The sequence below is a fragment of the Papaver somniferum genome, chromosome 2 (genome assembly GCF_003573695.1).
Source record: "Papaver somniferum cultivar HN1 chromosome 2, ASM357369v1, whole genome shotgun sequence".
NCBI lineage: Eukaryota > Viridiplantae > Streptophyta > Magnoliopsida > Ranunculales > Papaveraceae > Papaver > Papaver somniferum.
In genome coordinates, this window is record NC_039359.1 from 58,797,735 (window position 1) to 58,813,420 (window position 15,686).

Sequence of the window (15,686 nt, forward strand, 5' to 3'; positions counted from 1 at the left end):
GGTGTCATACACAAATTAATGCCCCGTGAGTTATAATTGCTTATGGTCTTTTATTCCAGCTTCGACAATTTGGTCTATCTGGTGGGAAAGTAAGAAGAGATGCCACCTAATGAGCTCAGCTCTTGCATCAAATTTCTGGTATTGTTTTGGGCGTCTGTAACAGATAAGTACTCTAAGCTGGACTCTCAGTCTATTTCGTGGAGTTCCTGGGAGGCCTTTTCCTGTTCAAGTAGTATACCTTTTCGATTATTTCCTCCATTTGCTGTTTTCGTTTTTCTATTTCTTGCGGTCTATTTCTTGCTGGTTCGTTGCTTTACGTTTTTCTTTTTTTTCCTTGAAACGAAAATGTATTGTTGTTTTTAATACAAAAATAGACTGATAGTGTCGATGATGATGCGTCAGAAATGAGCAGAATCACGGTACGGATTAGTTTTGTTGTCTCTTTCTGCAAGCGTTTTATTGGAAAGTACAAGTAATATAACAACGTACATGATTGCTAGAAGTTAATATGCCTTCGCGCAGCACTTACTAGCGTGTGCCATGCGTAGTCTAACAGACAAAATACATCCCGTGCTACATTGTAGTTGTAGATGCTAGCAGGTCCTATTTGAGATTACACTAATTATTCTTTTGACCGATTAGAGGTGGATCAAAAACCATCATTGATGAACTACTGACGCGACGCGACCGCCATGTAAATCCTAGATGTAGGAATGGCGAACCTTTTTGCGAAGTCATAGATGTCAAGTACACTGGTGGATTACCTGACTACGACTTCCTAAAGCAGCAGGGTTCACCATAATTAAATAGGAACCTAAAGGCACCGAATCGGACTGTAAAAAACTAACATGCGGCTTCTTTCATTTCCTCCTAAAGTCCAAAATGTGGAGCCTTGAGATTTATAATAATGGTTGTTGAAATATGGTACTATAATTAAGAACTGATTGATTCGTCAATCTCTTTCTGTTCTACACTTTGATTGCGACGCCCATTCAGAACCTTATAGGGACATCATTTAACTTGGCTAGACATATATATACAGTATTGATAGCTAAAGCTCACCAACTGCTCTTTCCTAGCAACGCACATGGCTCCTACCTCAGTTATTCTGACACATGGCCGGGTGGGTGGGGAATGACGCTACACATAGTTATTTAAATTCTAGCAAACCCGACTTGGCTCTCTGACACATGGCAATGATTTATATTCTTGCACCATCAATCCGCTATCACTTTCCCTGGGATATAGATGTCCTGGGTGAAATTAATTTATTTTCCGCAAGGGTGAAAGACATTTTTACCTTTTTTGTCTTATGCTTTTGGTACGAACTCGTAACTATGCTTTTCCACATCTATGTACCGGTTTATCAGTGTTGGATACCTTGTGTTGCAGACCATGTTGCTGTTTTGTACTCGCATGAACCTCCAGAAACACACGAATTTTTTGACTCAGATCCTCCTTGCACTTCAACTACAGTTGTCCAGCATCTCTTAGCTGCTGCAGCAGACCAATTTGATTTGCTCGATTGAAACTCATGTGGGGCCAAGAAATTGCCGCACAGTGGCAATACCACTAACTTTCGCAGAACAACACCAGCCTGAAAGTATATGAAGTTTGTCTTTTCTTTTTTCTTTCAAGCATATTCTAGTTGGGCTTGCCTAATGCAAGTGGGCACATGCAGTCGGCAGAGTTTGAGGTTAACGGCTAACGCACCTACGTCTACAGGAGACTGACTTGCACATCAGCAGTTAACAATGACGAAAGCTTCAATGTGCAAAAATTATCAATTCAAGGAACGAAAATGGAACTGCAGATGTACCTTGCTCTTTCATATAAAAATGGTAAATATTGTTTCTGTTACATCAATCTTAAGGCTGTAACATTTAGATGAATATTATGTCAAACGTCATACCTCAACTCGAGGTCTTTTCATCCTAGAGGTCGCAGTTGACTCAACATCAGACAATTCCATAGTAACTACCTGCTTGAAACTATCGTTCATACTGCCAGCTGATGACATGGCATTCAAGGGAACTCCAGTTGTGTGACGCTTCATTTTCTTTGTTGCCAAGCTTCCATCTTGTTGAATGAAATTCCTTGCTTGTGTATGAGATTCTGTCATAGTCGCCAAATCCTCACCTACAGAAGCTTCGGATCCAATACCTGGTGCAGATCCAGATATCTTGTCGATCATACTAATGACTGACCCAAAGTCATTGGCAGAAGCACAAAATGCTTTAGGAGACATGGATTTTACCTGAGCAAAGATGAAGATGCACAATAATGTTAAACGATAAGCAACGATTACGTCTAATTCTAATAGCATAGGCTATTACAAATGTCTATTCTGATCCTTACTGGTAATAAGCCTTTTTTTTCAAGCTGTGTTATACTTTCAACGGTATTAGCATTATGGAGTTTTGAAGTGTGCTTAATTGCTAACCTAACAACGATCAGATAATCGAACAAGACGACAACTTATAACGAGGATAAGAAGTAGCATACCTCTTTCAATGGGCACTCTAAAGGCTGCTCCGTAGCACTTGGCTTAGTGACTGTGGAGGATGTGACCTGATTACCATCTGGGCCAGTCAACTCAGCGAGCAAGGGGGAGGCTGATATCCCAGGAGTGTCGATAGCAACAGATTGCACTTGACCAAGTGAAGCAGAACCATGTACCTCCCCAACATTTACTGCATTTGACAGGGAGGAAACACCAGAAGTCTGTTTCTCGGGATCCCCAGGTATTAGAGAAGCAGCCAGGGATGTAGAAGGAGAAGGGACAATTAAGGGTGGGTTTGCAGATTGCAGAGGTGTTCCTGTTTTTGTAAGGGATGATGAAAGGCTTTGCTGGTCAATTTGTGGTGAATGCTGAGAAAGTTGTGGGGATGCTACAGAAAGCATTTGAGGGGAAGATATAGGAAATGAAGAACCAAGCTTTACTTGATGGTTGTATGGTGCCCGAAGGCCAGCAGCAGGAAGGTGTTGCTCAGACATTCCTTCTTTGTAATCCATTCCCTGTCTAAATTTCAAATCCTCCCTCATCTGCTGAAGCTGTGATATTTGATGCCCCTGCAATTGAGCAGATCGCTGTGGCTTTTGAGACTGGTGCACCAACTGCTGGAACTGTTGCTGCTCCTGATTATGCAAATGCATCTGGCGCTGCTGTTGCTGAAGTTGTTGGTTCAGATGTGGATGTTGTTGAAGCATGTCTGGGTTCATCTGAAGGGAATTAACATTACTCTGTAATCCATTAACAGTACTTTGTGACATTGTGTTCAAGTTTCCCTGTTGGAGTGCATTTCCAGCGCTTTGGTATTGAAGGGTTGCACCCACACAAACCAGCTGCAATGAAACAGAATTGTCACCTTGGCCCAACATCATAATAGAGCCAGGTTGCAAAGAATTTAGCAGGTTAGATTGTGCCGTTGTAACACCAACATGGTTTGGAGGCAGGGAACCATGATTCATGCTTGTCATAGCAGTTGGTTGCGTAGATAATACAGAATTTTGCAGGTCCGTTGGTTGCATATGGGAGTTGATCAGGTTTTCATACTGCTTCAACAGAGGATTTTGAGATTGTATCTGCTGCTGCTGCTGTTGCTGCTGCTGGTTTTGTTGCTGCAGTTGTTGTTGTTGTGGCTGCTCCTCTTCTTGCAGTTGTTGCTGCTGTTGCTGTTGCAGTTGACGTTGCTGCTGCTGCTGTTGTTGCTGTATAGAGAGCGGGTGGTCACCAGTTGGCTGAATTTGTTGCTGTAGTGGATCAGATTTCCTCGGGCGGTTCGTGTTCAGAATATTCAATATCTGTTTCTCATACGAAGCCAGCTTATCCTTCAAACTAGGTATCATAAAACTTTTGGGAAGATTCAGGAACCCTATCATCTTGTCCAACATGTTTTTGAAGATTCGGAGCCTCTCATGTTGTTCACACTTTGGTGGACGGGGAAGAGAATCATGCTACCACGTGCAAAAGAAGAACAAATATTTATCACGCGCGAGTACCAATAAAAAAATGAGAAATGTTGTAAATTAAGAGAACTGTGGTTTCTAACATATATTACACACAAAGAAAAACCAAATACTAACCTGTTGGCATTTTTGAGAGATCCTCTGGTGCATGTCACTAAGCTCCGGTAAATATTTTTCTCTCATGGACTTAATCTACAATGATAATAAAATTAAATGGTTAAGAACGTGGTTTGATTTGGTCAAGCTGGTACGTCTTTCGCAACTCAGCTAATCGTGTCAACTGACAACAACTCTAATGGCTAAGATTTGACAGGCTGAGATGCAAATGACATTGTAAAAAAAAGAAAACTTGACGAAAGCTAAAAGGGGTGATTAGAACTATACTGTCTGATAGACTTCCTTCTGCTGGTCGACCACATTTCCTGTTGCGGTTGCATTCCCTGTTATTGCTACATCTATTGACGCTAAAAGAAAAACAGGCAATGGAAACCAATTAGACTACTAGTGGGCCCTTCTTCTACAGTATAAAAAAGGGGGGGTAGAAAAAAGGGGATTTTCGACCAGAATGGCATACTTGATGAGGGAACTTGATGTTGCTGCTGCTGCTGTTGTTGTTGCTGCTGTATAGAGAGTGTGTGGCCACCAGTTGGCTGAATTTGTTGCTGCAATAGACCAGGATTCCATGAGCGATTCGAGTTAAGAATATTCAAGATCTGTTTCTCATACGAAGCCAGCTTATCCTTCAAACCAGGTATCATACTACTTTTGGGAAGATTCAGGAACCCTATCATCTTGTCCAACATGTTCTTGAAAATTTTGAGCCTCTCAGTTTGTTCAGACTTTGGTGGATGGGGAAGAGAATCATGCTACCACATGACAAAAGGAGAAATAAACATTTATAAAGCGCCATTACCAAATAAAAAAATGAAAAATGTTGTAAGTTAAGAGAACTATGGTTTTTAATAAGTAGTTAAAGAAAAAAAACTACTACTGACCTGTTGGCGTTTTTGAGCGATTTTCTGGTGCATGTGACAAAGATCTGGTAAGTACTTTTCTCTCATGGACTTTATCTACAATTATAACAAAATAATCTTGTCAGCCAACAAAAGCTCTAAATGTCTAATGGCTAACATTTGAGGCGTCTCAGATGCAAATGACGTTAAAAAGAAAAAAAATAAACATAATGAAAGCTAAAAGAGGTGATTAGAACTATACTGTCTGATAAACTTCCTCCTGCACGTCGACCGCATTACCTGCTGCGGCTGTATTTCCAGTTATTGCTGGAACTACACTAGTCTGCCATTCTTCTACAATAAAAAAAAATAGAAGAAGATCGAACTCAAAAAGAGGAAGGAAGGGAACGGATTATAACTGTATTTAAAATCCTTAAAGCTGGAAAGTTCTACAGAAAAAACAACCCAAACAAAAGCAATGTAAAGCGGATTTTTTGACCAAAATGACATACTTGATGAGGCCTCTGGAGGTGGTCTTTGTGAATGAAACACTTGCTTCTGGTCCAACAAACTCTGATGGTTGAGCATCGAGCCACCAGATGTCTGAATTCTTTGTTGCATATCCCTTTGTAATGAATTTGGCTGGTGCTGCATTCCCAGTTGCTGATGCATTTGCAATGTTTGAGATGGATGCTGAGACATAAGTTGTTGTTGTGCAGGATGGGATTGTGCATGTTTCCCTTGGATTTGTAACATATTAGTTGATAATTGTGCATATTGTTGTTGCTGCACCTTTCCCCCTTGCTGATGCATGGTATAAATTGGCTGCTGTTGCTGCTTCTGTAACCCTGACATGTTACTTTGTTGACATAGCTGCTGCTGATTTCCCAGTAAATATTGTGGCAAATTTGTGACATTATTCTGTTGGTTTAGAGACCCCTGTTGCTGCTGCTGCATATCGGATACATTGTTTTGTTGCCCAATTAATTGATGCTGCTGCAAGTTTGGGGAATTTATTTTCTGTTGCGGATGCTGCTGCAAGTTTGAGGCATTTATTTTCTGTTGTGGATGCTGCTGTGAAGGCAAAACCTGTTGCTGATACAGAACAGGAGCTTGTTGGTGCATAGACTGTTGAAACTGTTGATGTGGTTGCCTGAGGACACTCTGTGGATGATGTTGAAGAACACTTGCTGTGGACTGTGCAACGTCGAACTGCGGGTTCTGTTGAAGACCTGAAGACGATTGCATCACAGAGGGATGAGTCTGTTGAAGTGTGGACAGGCTTGGATGAAGACCAAATGACATTTGCATACAAGGCTGTTGAGTAGATTGCAATTGAGTTAACTGCATTGGGTTTTGCTGTTGTTGCTGCATGTGTGACTGCATAGTGGAGGATGGAATGTCTCCCTGTAGCTGCTGCAACGGCGGCTTCTGCTTCAAAAAGTGTTGCTGTAACTGCTGCGAATTTTGAGACTGCTGTTGCTGAGAACCGGTCTGTTGAGGAGGCTGACATCCTTGCAACTGTCTCGTCGAGTTAGCAAACATATACGACGCTACACCTCCTTGACCAACTACATTTCCAGAAGAATTCTGTGCCACTCCAGACTGTATGTTGGATCCCTGATTAACGGCGTTGGGCATCAAGGACTGATTGAGACTGTCCCCAGAAGGCAATGCAGATGAAAATTCCACAGACTCATGGATTCCAGAATTTCCGATATTCTTCTGAATGTTCTGGGATAAAAGCTGCTGCCGTGCTTCATACTGGTTCTCTAAAGGAATCTCTGACTGCCCTGGGTTGCGCACTTGGGACGGCATCCTGTGAGACGCTATTTTGTATCATGATGGAAACAAAAAACAAGTAATAAGGTGACCTATAGTTCGCAACAAAAGAGAATAAGTAAAGCATCAACAAATTCCTGACAGGATCTATTTTAGCATCAAAAAGACATTTCGTACTAGCAAAATCTTTCTAGATTGGACACTCTTACCTGGATCTTGAGGATTTTGGCTACCACCACCAGTATTTAAGGGTAAAGAATTAGCAACTCCATTTGTCTGAGATTTTGTCTCCATTGCCAGCATCTTCAAAGATATTTTTCGTAGATAATCCGTCTGAGTTTACGAATTTATTTTAGCTAGATTCCATAAGTGCTGCATGTATAGTTATTTAGCAAAATATAACCAAAGAATACTGACAAAAAATAATATATGATACAGAGATGATAAACAGATTTCAGTGACGATTATTTACACAAGATGCACCTAATTTTTACCCAGTTCCCAATAAATTATCATTTTTCTATGTAGAGGCCATCTAAAGGATATTTATTACATGATTCTGCTCTTTTAGTACATCATTCGTTCCTCTGAAAAAACTTATCAACCTGAAACTGCTTAGAACTTATACCTTCCAGAATGTAAAGTGGCAAAATCAACCATCTATGACCCAGAGGATAGTGGCACAAAAGGGGGTCAAAATTATTTATGTAAACTAACTCAAGGATGTGCAGAATCAAACACTACCGACGGAGTGACAGGGCACGGAGCTTCCTAACAACACAGACATGATTTTTCTATAAGCCACACAGCTAAAGATTCCGGTTTGGAGAGAGAGGGAGAAGGATAAGGAGATCTCACCATAGCGAAAAGTAAGATCATATCTATAATGGAAAAAATGAATTATTAGTCAAAAGTTAGAACAGCAATGAAGATGGTGCTGGATTACACAGTTATCTGTGTGTCCTTCGAACTCATCGGAACCCATTGATACAAGGACATACCAAAATGGTAACAATCCAGTTGACTATCATATTTAGCAAAGGCTTTGAGATCGATCATCAGCAGTCAGATATTTCCAAGAACTTCAAAAGAAAACAGGGAAAGCCATACCACACAGAATGTATATTTAACATCGGCTAATAAGGCGAACTCCCGGAAGCAACCCCCTACAATTGAGCTACACCTACTCAAGTCTTTCAGGTAATAAATTGCTTTCGGAGAACATAAAGACATTGAGAACCAGAGAAGTACTGATCTAAAATAAGTGGTTCTGCACAATTGAGGTTTTCAGATAAGTTCTGTAGAATAAGTGCTACACATGAGTTCAGTAAGCTATGCACATGATATGTCATCTGCGCTCCTTAAATCTATGTAAAAGGGTATCATATCAATTAGGAGAAGAAATAACATCTGCAGTTGCCAATCACGTTAATTACACCAGAAGATTGGCCAATAACAAATTAAGATTGGCCAGCAACAAATTAAAAATTCAACTAGTAGTGCACCGCAAAAGAGCACTATGACAACAATGGCTTGAATCTTGAGCACTTGCATCAAATGATTATAATTTATGTAACCCCGAAACTTAGTTGTCAATCAAAATAATTAAAACACCAAATCAGTGCTAGAAATTTGAGTCATTTGACTTATGCTCAATGGAAAGTGAGAAAAACTCTGCTCAAAGGTGAAAAATGGTATAATTATGATCATTCATCAGTAGACAAACTAGTAAAGCAATACAAATATACATCACTCCCAACAGAGTGACAGACCACGGAGCTCATAGCAAAAAGTCAGATCATATCTATAATGGAAAAACGAACTACTATTCAGAAATCAGCATGGCGGTGAAGTCATGCTGAATTACACAGTTAAGTTCGAGTCCTTTGAACTCATCGGACCAATTAATAGGATGACATACCAAACGCATAACAGTTCATTTGACTTATCATATACAGCTAAAAAGCTTTTAGATCGACCATCTGCAGTCAGATCTTTCCAAGAAGTTTAACAAAAACAGGCACACCAAACAGGATGTATATTCAAAATTGGCTTATCTGACAAACTCTCGCAAGAAAACCCTTAGAATATAACTACTCCTACTCAGGTCTTTCGGGTGATAAAATGCTTTCTGGAGTGAAAACTCATTGAAGTAAGAACCAGATAAGCATCAATCTATAAAAGCAAGTGGTTATAAGCAATTGAGGTTCTCACACAAATTTTGTAACAGCAGAACACATATATCTTTCAAGTTCCAAATAACTCGATGAGTTCAACAAGCTACGTACATGAAATGTCATGCGCTCCATATATCAGGATTGTTCCAGGTAAAAGGTTATGATATCAAATTGGACATAAGGGAAAACATTCTCACTCCTCAACAGACAAAATTAGTAAAGCAACACAATCACAAAGACGAATAGAAATATATACCTGACTTGTAGCAATAGTAAATATTGTGTCCTCCAATCTTACAGCAACTTTATTAAGCTCTACCAATACGTCTGGTCCAGAAATTGGAACTTGTCTCTCCAGAGTTTCCAATCTACGGGAATCAAATTCAAACGCAATAAGTTGAATCCAAGTATGAAGTGATCAATACCAAAATCGGAAAAAACATACAAACAAACAACAGTGATGATCAAAACTTACATCTTAGTGACAATTCTGTGGCGAGAATCAGGTTGAACTTGTGTTCTCCAATCAGCAGCGTCCTCCATGTTAGGCGGTTCAACTATCGCAGAATCACGAAGAAGACGAGGAGGTTGAAATTCTAAAATCAAAGTGAATGAAAAATGAGATTATCCTTTGGTTGAGTAAAAACCCTAGAAACCAAAGTCGATAAAAATTGGGGTTGTTAGGTAAAGAGGAAGTGAAATTTATATATAGAGATTTACAAAAGAAAATAATTAAAAAAAAACGCCTAGGACTGAGTCTTTGTCTTGTTGGAACGACGAAAATCGGAAATGAAAGTGATTTAAAATGAACAAACCAACTATTAAAAAGTGACACCTGGCGGTTACTTTTGTGTTCGAAAAGAAAATTGGGCTCCACAAGTTGAGGCGGTCTCCACTCTCCAGTGACTTGTTCCGATAATAAATTAATAACCGAGTGGCTTTTTAATAAAAAAAAATAATTTTTTGTGAAGTAAATTGTTTAGTAGTGTTTTTGTTTATGATTTTGGAATTGGCTTCTGTATTTGTTTAATAGTACGGTTGGATATAAAATTGCTTCTGATTTCTGCTTTTCCAGAAGCAGAAGTTAGAAGCAAAATAGTTTTGCTTCACAAAAAGTTAATTTTTCGACTTGTAAAAGTCGTTTTGAAATTTAACACTCAAATTGACATCTAACTTTTTAATTCCACGATATTTTCATTACCAATTTGTGGGTGAAACCTTATGAACTCCCTAATAATTTCCCACTCAATAGCATCTAAAATAGTCGCGGCCTCTACCTGCTGCTCAACTACTGTTGTTGGAGATTTACATCTGGTTCCTCTGAATGAACCTACATAATTACTTTGAAATAGTCATATACTTGTTGTTTTAGATATCTTATCAAAAGAATTGCATCAGCATTTATCTTTCAGAGTGCAATGCTAGCTACTTTCATGTTTCCTTGCTAGGTATATCGGAATATTGGTTTTCACCGGATTTCAAAATAAAAGATTCCTAATCAGAGATCCCTTTCTTAGCTTTGTTAACAGTAAATAATTCCAAACAAACAAAAATTAAAAATAATTGGTGATTGGTATCATGGAAATTATTATCATTATAACAACAGGAAGCCATTGCCCGGAAGAAGAGTTAGTTACTGCTTCAAAAAAGAAAAGAAAAAGAAGAGTTAGTTACTCCAGCAAATAGATTGCCATTTACTGCTAACCAAAATGGTTATCTCTTTTGGGATACAACCTTTCGTCAGACAAGACTAGCGAACCCTTTCCAATCACCATGATGTTTTCTTTGTCATGGATAAGCCGACATGACAGTGTTTGAGTATGTTAGAGCAATACTCGGCCGAACTCGTAAGTGTTGTTATCTCAAGCTTGTTTGTCAAGTTTGTTTATCAAAACTATAAGTCTTGATTTCTAGTCTACTTATAGCTATGTCTCGTGAAAAAGCGGGAGTCTAACAACCACACCCAATATTTCGATTAGCAATCTGTATGGACTAACTCCAATATACTTTTAAGAGAATCAACTGGACATTCAGACTCAATATTAACAAAAGTATATCAAAGAGTTATATCTCTCTTTCTCGATTCAATACTTACTCAAGCAAATATAAATCTGCGAGTCTAATTGAATACAAGAGAAATCACTTGAACGGTACCAAAGACCAATGTTCAAGGATCAATCAATTTCAATCAACAACCAAAGGTTGGATTTCCCAATTGATCGATTCAACGCACAACCTGTGATATTTCAATTATATAACAAAATATAATGCGGAAAAGAAATAACAGAGATACCAGAAATTTTGTTAACGAGGAAACCGCAGAGGCAGAAAAACCCCGGGACCTAGTCCATATTGAACACACACTGTATTAAGCCTCTACAGACACTAGCCTACTAGAAACTAACTTCGGTCTGGACTGTAGTTAAACCCCAATCAATCTGACACTGACCCAAGGTACAGTTGCGCTCCTTACGTCTCTGATCCCAGCAGGATACTACGCACTTGATTCCCTTAGCTGATCTCACCCACAACTATAAGTTGCTACGACCCAAAGTCGAAGACTTTAATAAACAAATATGTATCACTCAGAAAAGTCTACGGTAATAGATAAATTTGTCTCCCACGGAAATACCTATGAGTTTTTGTTTCGTCTTTTGATAAATCAAGGTGAACAGGAACCAATTGATAAACCAGGCTTATATTCACGAAGAACAGCTCAGTATTATCAATCACCTCACAATAATCTTAATCGACTAGCGAAAGAAGATATTACGGAATCACAAACGATGAGACGAAGATGTTTGGGACTTGTTTTATATCTTTCCTATCGGAGAAATCAATCTCAAGCCAATCTTACGATTGTACTTAGTACGATAGAAACAACAAGATCAGATCACACAACTACAAGAAAAGTAGTATCGTTCTGGCTTCACAGTCCCAATGAAGTCTTCAAGTCATTAACCTACAGGGTCTCAATAGAAACCTAAGGTTAAAGGAGAATCGACTCTAGCTAATACAACTAGTATCACACAAGAAGTGTGGGGATTAGGTTTCCCAGTTGCTAGAGTTCTCCTTTATATAGTCTTTCAAATCATGGTTTGCAATCAATGTTATCTTAGTACCAAAGCATTCAATATTCACCGTTAGATGAAAACCTGATTAGATTCAAGCTAATATCTTTCAACCGTTATATCGAAACTTAGCTTGTTACACACAAATGAAATGCAAGTTTATTTAGGTTGTGTAACCGTACCCAAACATGTACATCTAGTTGGTTCAACAATAGTTAACCAAATGGTTATCCATATGAGCACTTTCATATCAACCATATTCTTCTTTATCATAACTAGTTTAAATGACTCAAATGAACTAGTTAGAGAGTTGTTCAATTGCTTAGATCTTATAGAAGTATACAAGACACAGTCGAAGTAAAAACGATATGATTAACTCGAGTCAATTCATGAACTTTATAGCCACGGGTTGAAAACTTGCATTCCTTAGTTTATATAAGTTTAAGTTCACGAATAATCGTTTCTAGAAAATAACCAACTTAAGTACGCATACTGAAACGCAGACTTAAGTACCCGGAATAAGTTTGTATTTAGTTCACAAACTCCAGCAGAAATTCACGGGATGTGAACTTCCGACAGTACGCGGACTCTAGCTCATCAGTTGCTTTCTTCAGTTCGTTTTTCAGAAAATCAAGATTCCTTGTTGCAATTCCGAGTTGTTCACGTATGACCTCAAAATCTCGGAGAAGATTTCCGACCAGTTGTGATGACATCTGAACTGGTAGTTTGTTTTCATGATCAACAACATGATAGCAGGTAATGGAAATAGGGTTCTCGTGAAACTCGATAGGCTTTCCCTTCTCATCATTGTCTTCCTTGTTGCATCCATCCATTGTGTACACAGAAATCAGTTGAACCTTTTCATGTTATGGAACGTGTATGTACCAAAGCTAAGCATGATACATGTATATTTATATATATATATAAGTGTTTCTTAGGAAACCCTAGGGATACTCGTATACGTTCCGTATGGGTCTGGTGAATGTGCACTTATGGTTACAACCTTGATATGAGACCAAAGGAATAATGGAGCAAAATTTAGAAGGGATCTTGACACTCAAGAATCATTCTAAACAAGGGATGACCTTCTTAGTTCAAGGGAACATAAGAGAATTATTGAAAAGAAAAAAAACAAGTCAACCAACAAGAAATTGTTCTCAAGAGTGAATGATCAAATTATATCATGTAAAGCATTGGAGCAGAGCTCAACAGTTTAATGATCATCGTTTCTTAAAAGAAATATAACAACAAATACTCTCTCAAAACAAACAGGTTTCTTGAGAATTATAAGCATCCTTCTATGTTACAAGAAGAATGCTATATTGAGTAGTCATGTTGTATCAAGAATATTGACTTCTTCTCCCTTTCCTTCTTGAAGATTTTCATAAAAATCATTAGGATTAGTATAAAACGATTTAGCCAGAGGGGAACAAGGAATACTTGAACTTGCTGCTTTCCTTGTCTTTTTGACGCTCCGCTTGAGTATGTGTATGCTGATTTTGAGCTTCGAGACTCGATTGTTGATATGAATGAAATCTGGAGCAGACACCTCGGGTTTACTGTCTTCTTTAGAAGGAGATAAGGAATTTGGTTTTTCTTTCTTTCTCATATCTTTTTCTATTCTCAGAGTTATTTAAGAAGTCAGTTGTTCTTCTGCCGTTCTTCCTTCTACTATTGTAGGCGTTTTTAGTCTTAAAATCAAGAAATGTCTTATCACAATATTTCTCTTGATTGCCGACAATGCCTTTTACTCCAACAAGATGAGAAACAGGTAAACTAACTTCTTTAGACATCCATGCAAGAATGTTGTGAAGTTTTTCATTCCTTAATCGAAAACGACATCTTCGTTCAGGATGTCCTTTATTTCCGCAATAATAGAAGTTAAAGGACTTGGTCTTCACTGTTCTCGTGTGAGTAGATTTTGAAGAAGCAAAATCCTTGTTTCTAGGAACTTTACTAGTTGCACGAGTTTTTTCGTATGAAGAGTTATCATTAGCTTTAATAAAATTGATCTTACTAGTTTCTGGAGCGTCTATTCCTTTATAGCCTAGACCACGTGTATCACGATGTTCTTTACATGCTCCAAGCATAGAAGATAATTTTGTAGAGATAGAATTGAATCTACTCAGATTTTTTTCCAGTGATTTCACTTTATCAAGAGCAACAACGAGGTCAGTCTCCAAGGATTTTTATTTGGCAAGAAGACTGAGTTCTCTGTCATTGAAACATTTTTGTTGAGAGTCATATCTTGCTTCAGAATCTGCAAGTTTTTATTTCAACACAAAGAGATTTCGAAGAAGATTATTACATTCGGACCCTTTTGAAAGTACTTCTTCTTCTCGATCTTTATTGATAGATTGCAAAAGTTTATATCCACAATCATACTCTTTAAAGAGTTTTCTCAGTTTTCTGTTTTCTTGACAGAGAGGTGCCATGTATTTACTCAAGCAAGCAGTTGATTTCTTTTCTTTCAAAGCATGGTCAAAAAGCTTGATATATTGAGAGACTTCATCATCAATACTTTGTCCTCCTTCTGAATCGTTGTCATCTGAAATATCATACAACTGTTCATCAAGAGATTTTTCCCAGTTAAATGCAGATTCAGTCAAAGGACCAGAAACAGAGTTTTTCTTAGAAGCTTCAGGACTTTGAAGTTCACAAGGATGACTCTGAGCTGATGTTGTGTTATCTGAGATAATCTTATCGTCCACAGAGTCAGATCACTACAAAAACAGACTTGTAAGATATTTAAACATGTTTGCCTTCTCTGATACCAATTGAAAAAGCGGGGATCTAACAACTACACCCAATATTTCGATTAGAAATCTGTATAGACTAACTCCAATATACTTTTAAGAGAATCAACTAGACAGTCAGACTCAATCTTAATAAAAGTATATCAAAGAGTTATATCTCTCTTTATTGATTCAATACTTACTCAAGCAAATAGAAATCTGCGAGTCTAATTGAATACAAGAGAAATCACTTGAACGGTACCAAAGGCCAATGTTCAAGGATCAATCAATTTCAATCAACAACCAAAGGTTGGATTTCCCAATTGATCGATTCAACGCACAACCTGTGATATTTAAATTATATAACAAAATATAACGCGGAAAAGAAATAACAGAGATACCAGAAATTTTGTTAACGAGGAAACTGCAAATGCAGAAAAACTCCGGGACCTAGTCCAGATTGAACACACACTGTATTAAGCCGCTACTGACACTAGCCTACTAGAAACTAACTTCGGTCTGGACTATGGTTGGACCCCAATCAATCTCACACTGATCCAAGGTACAGCTGCTTGATAAATCTACGCACTTGATTCCCTTAGCTGATCTCACCCACAACTAAGAGTTGCTACGACCCAAAGTCAAAGACTTTAACAAACAAATCTGTATCACACAGAAAAGTCTACGGTAATAGATAAATCTGTCTCCCAAATACCTATGAGTTTTCATTCCGTCTTTTGATAAATCAAGGTGAACAGGAACCAATTGATAAACCAGACTTATATTCCCGAAGAACAGCTCAGTTTTATCAATCACCTCACAATAATCTTAATCGACTAGCGAAAGAAGATATTGCGGAATCACAAACTATGAGACGAAGATGTTTGTGACTTCTTTTATATCTTGCCTATCGGAGAAATCAATCTCAAGCCAATCTTACGATTGTACTTAGTACGATAGAAGCATCAAGATCAGATCACACAACTACAAGAAAAGTGG

At 38.2% G+C, this 15,686-nt stretch overlaps 1 protein-coding gene across 3 annotated transcripts; it reads right to left on the bottom strand.

Moving 5' to 3' along the window:
- Window positions 1-1,798: 1,798 nt before the first annotated feature.
- Window positions 1,799-9,605, bottom strand: LOC113347760 (mediator of RNA polymerase II transcription subunit 15a-like). 3 transcript variants are annotated; one of them, XM_026591427.1, is made up of 11 exons: window positions 9,357-9,605; window positions 9,138-9,249; window positions 6,914-7,037; window positions 5,435-6,751; window positions 5,185-5,276; window positions 4,965-5,039; window positions 4,544-4,835; window positions 4,354-4,433; window positions 4,087-4,161; window positions 2,506-3,957; window positions 1,799-2,257 (listed from the first exon to the last, which is right to left on the bottom strand). In XM_026591427.1, exons 1-11 carry the CDS (start codon window positions 9,422-9,424, stop codon window positions 1,907-1,909), a joined length of 4,038 nt encoding a protein of 1,345 aa, XP_026447212.1. In that variant the 5' UTR covers window positions 9,425-9,605; the 3' UTR covers window positions 1,799-1,906. The 3 variants fall into 3 exon arrangements, with proteins under 3 accessions (XP_026447212.1, XP_026447214.1, XP_026447213.1); XM_026591429.1 differs by having other exon boundaries at window positions 5,435-6,741; window positions 6,914-7,076; window positions 9,357-9,373; XM_026591428.1 differs by having other exon boundaries at window positions 6,914-7,076; window positions 9,357-9,373.
- Between the last annotated feature and the right edge of the window lie 6,081 nt (window positions 9,606-15,686).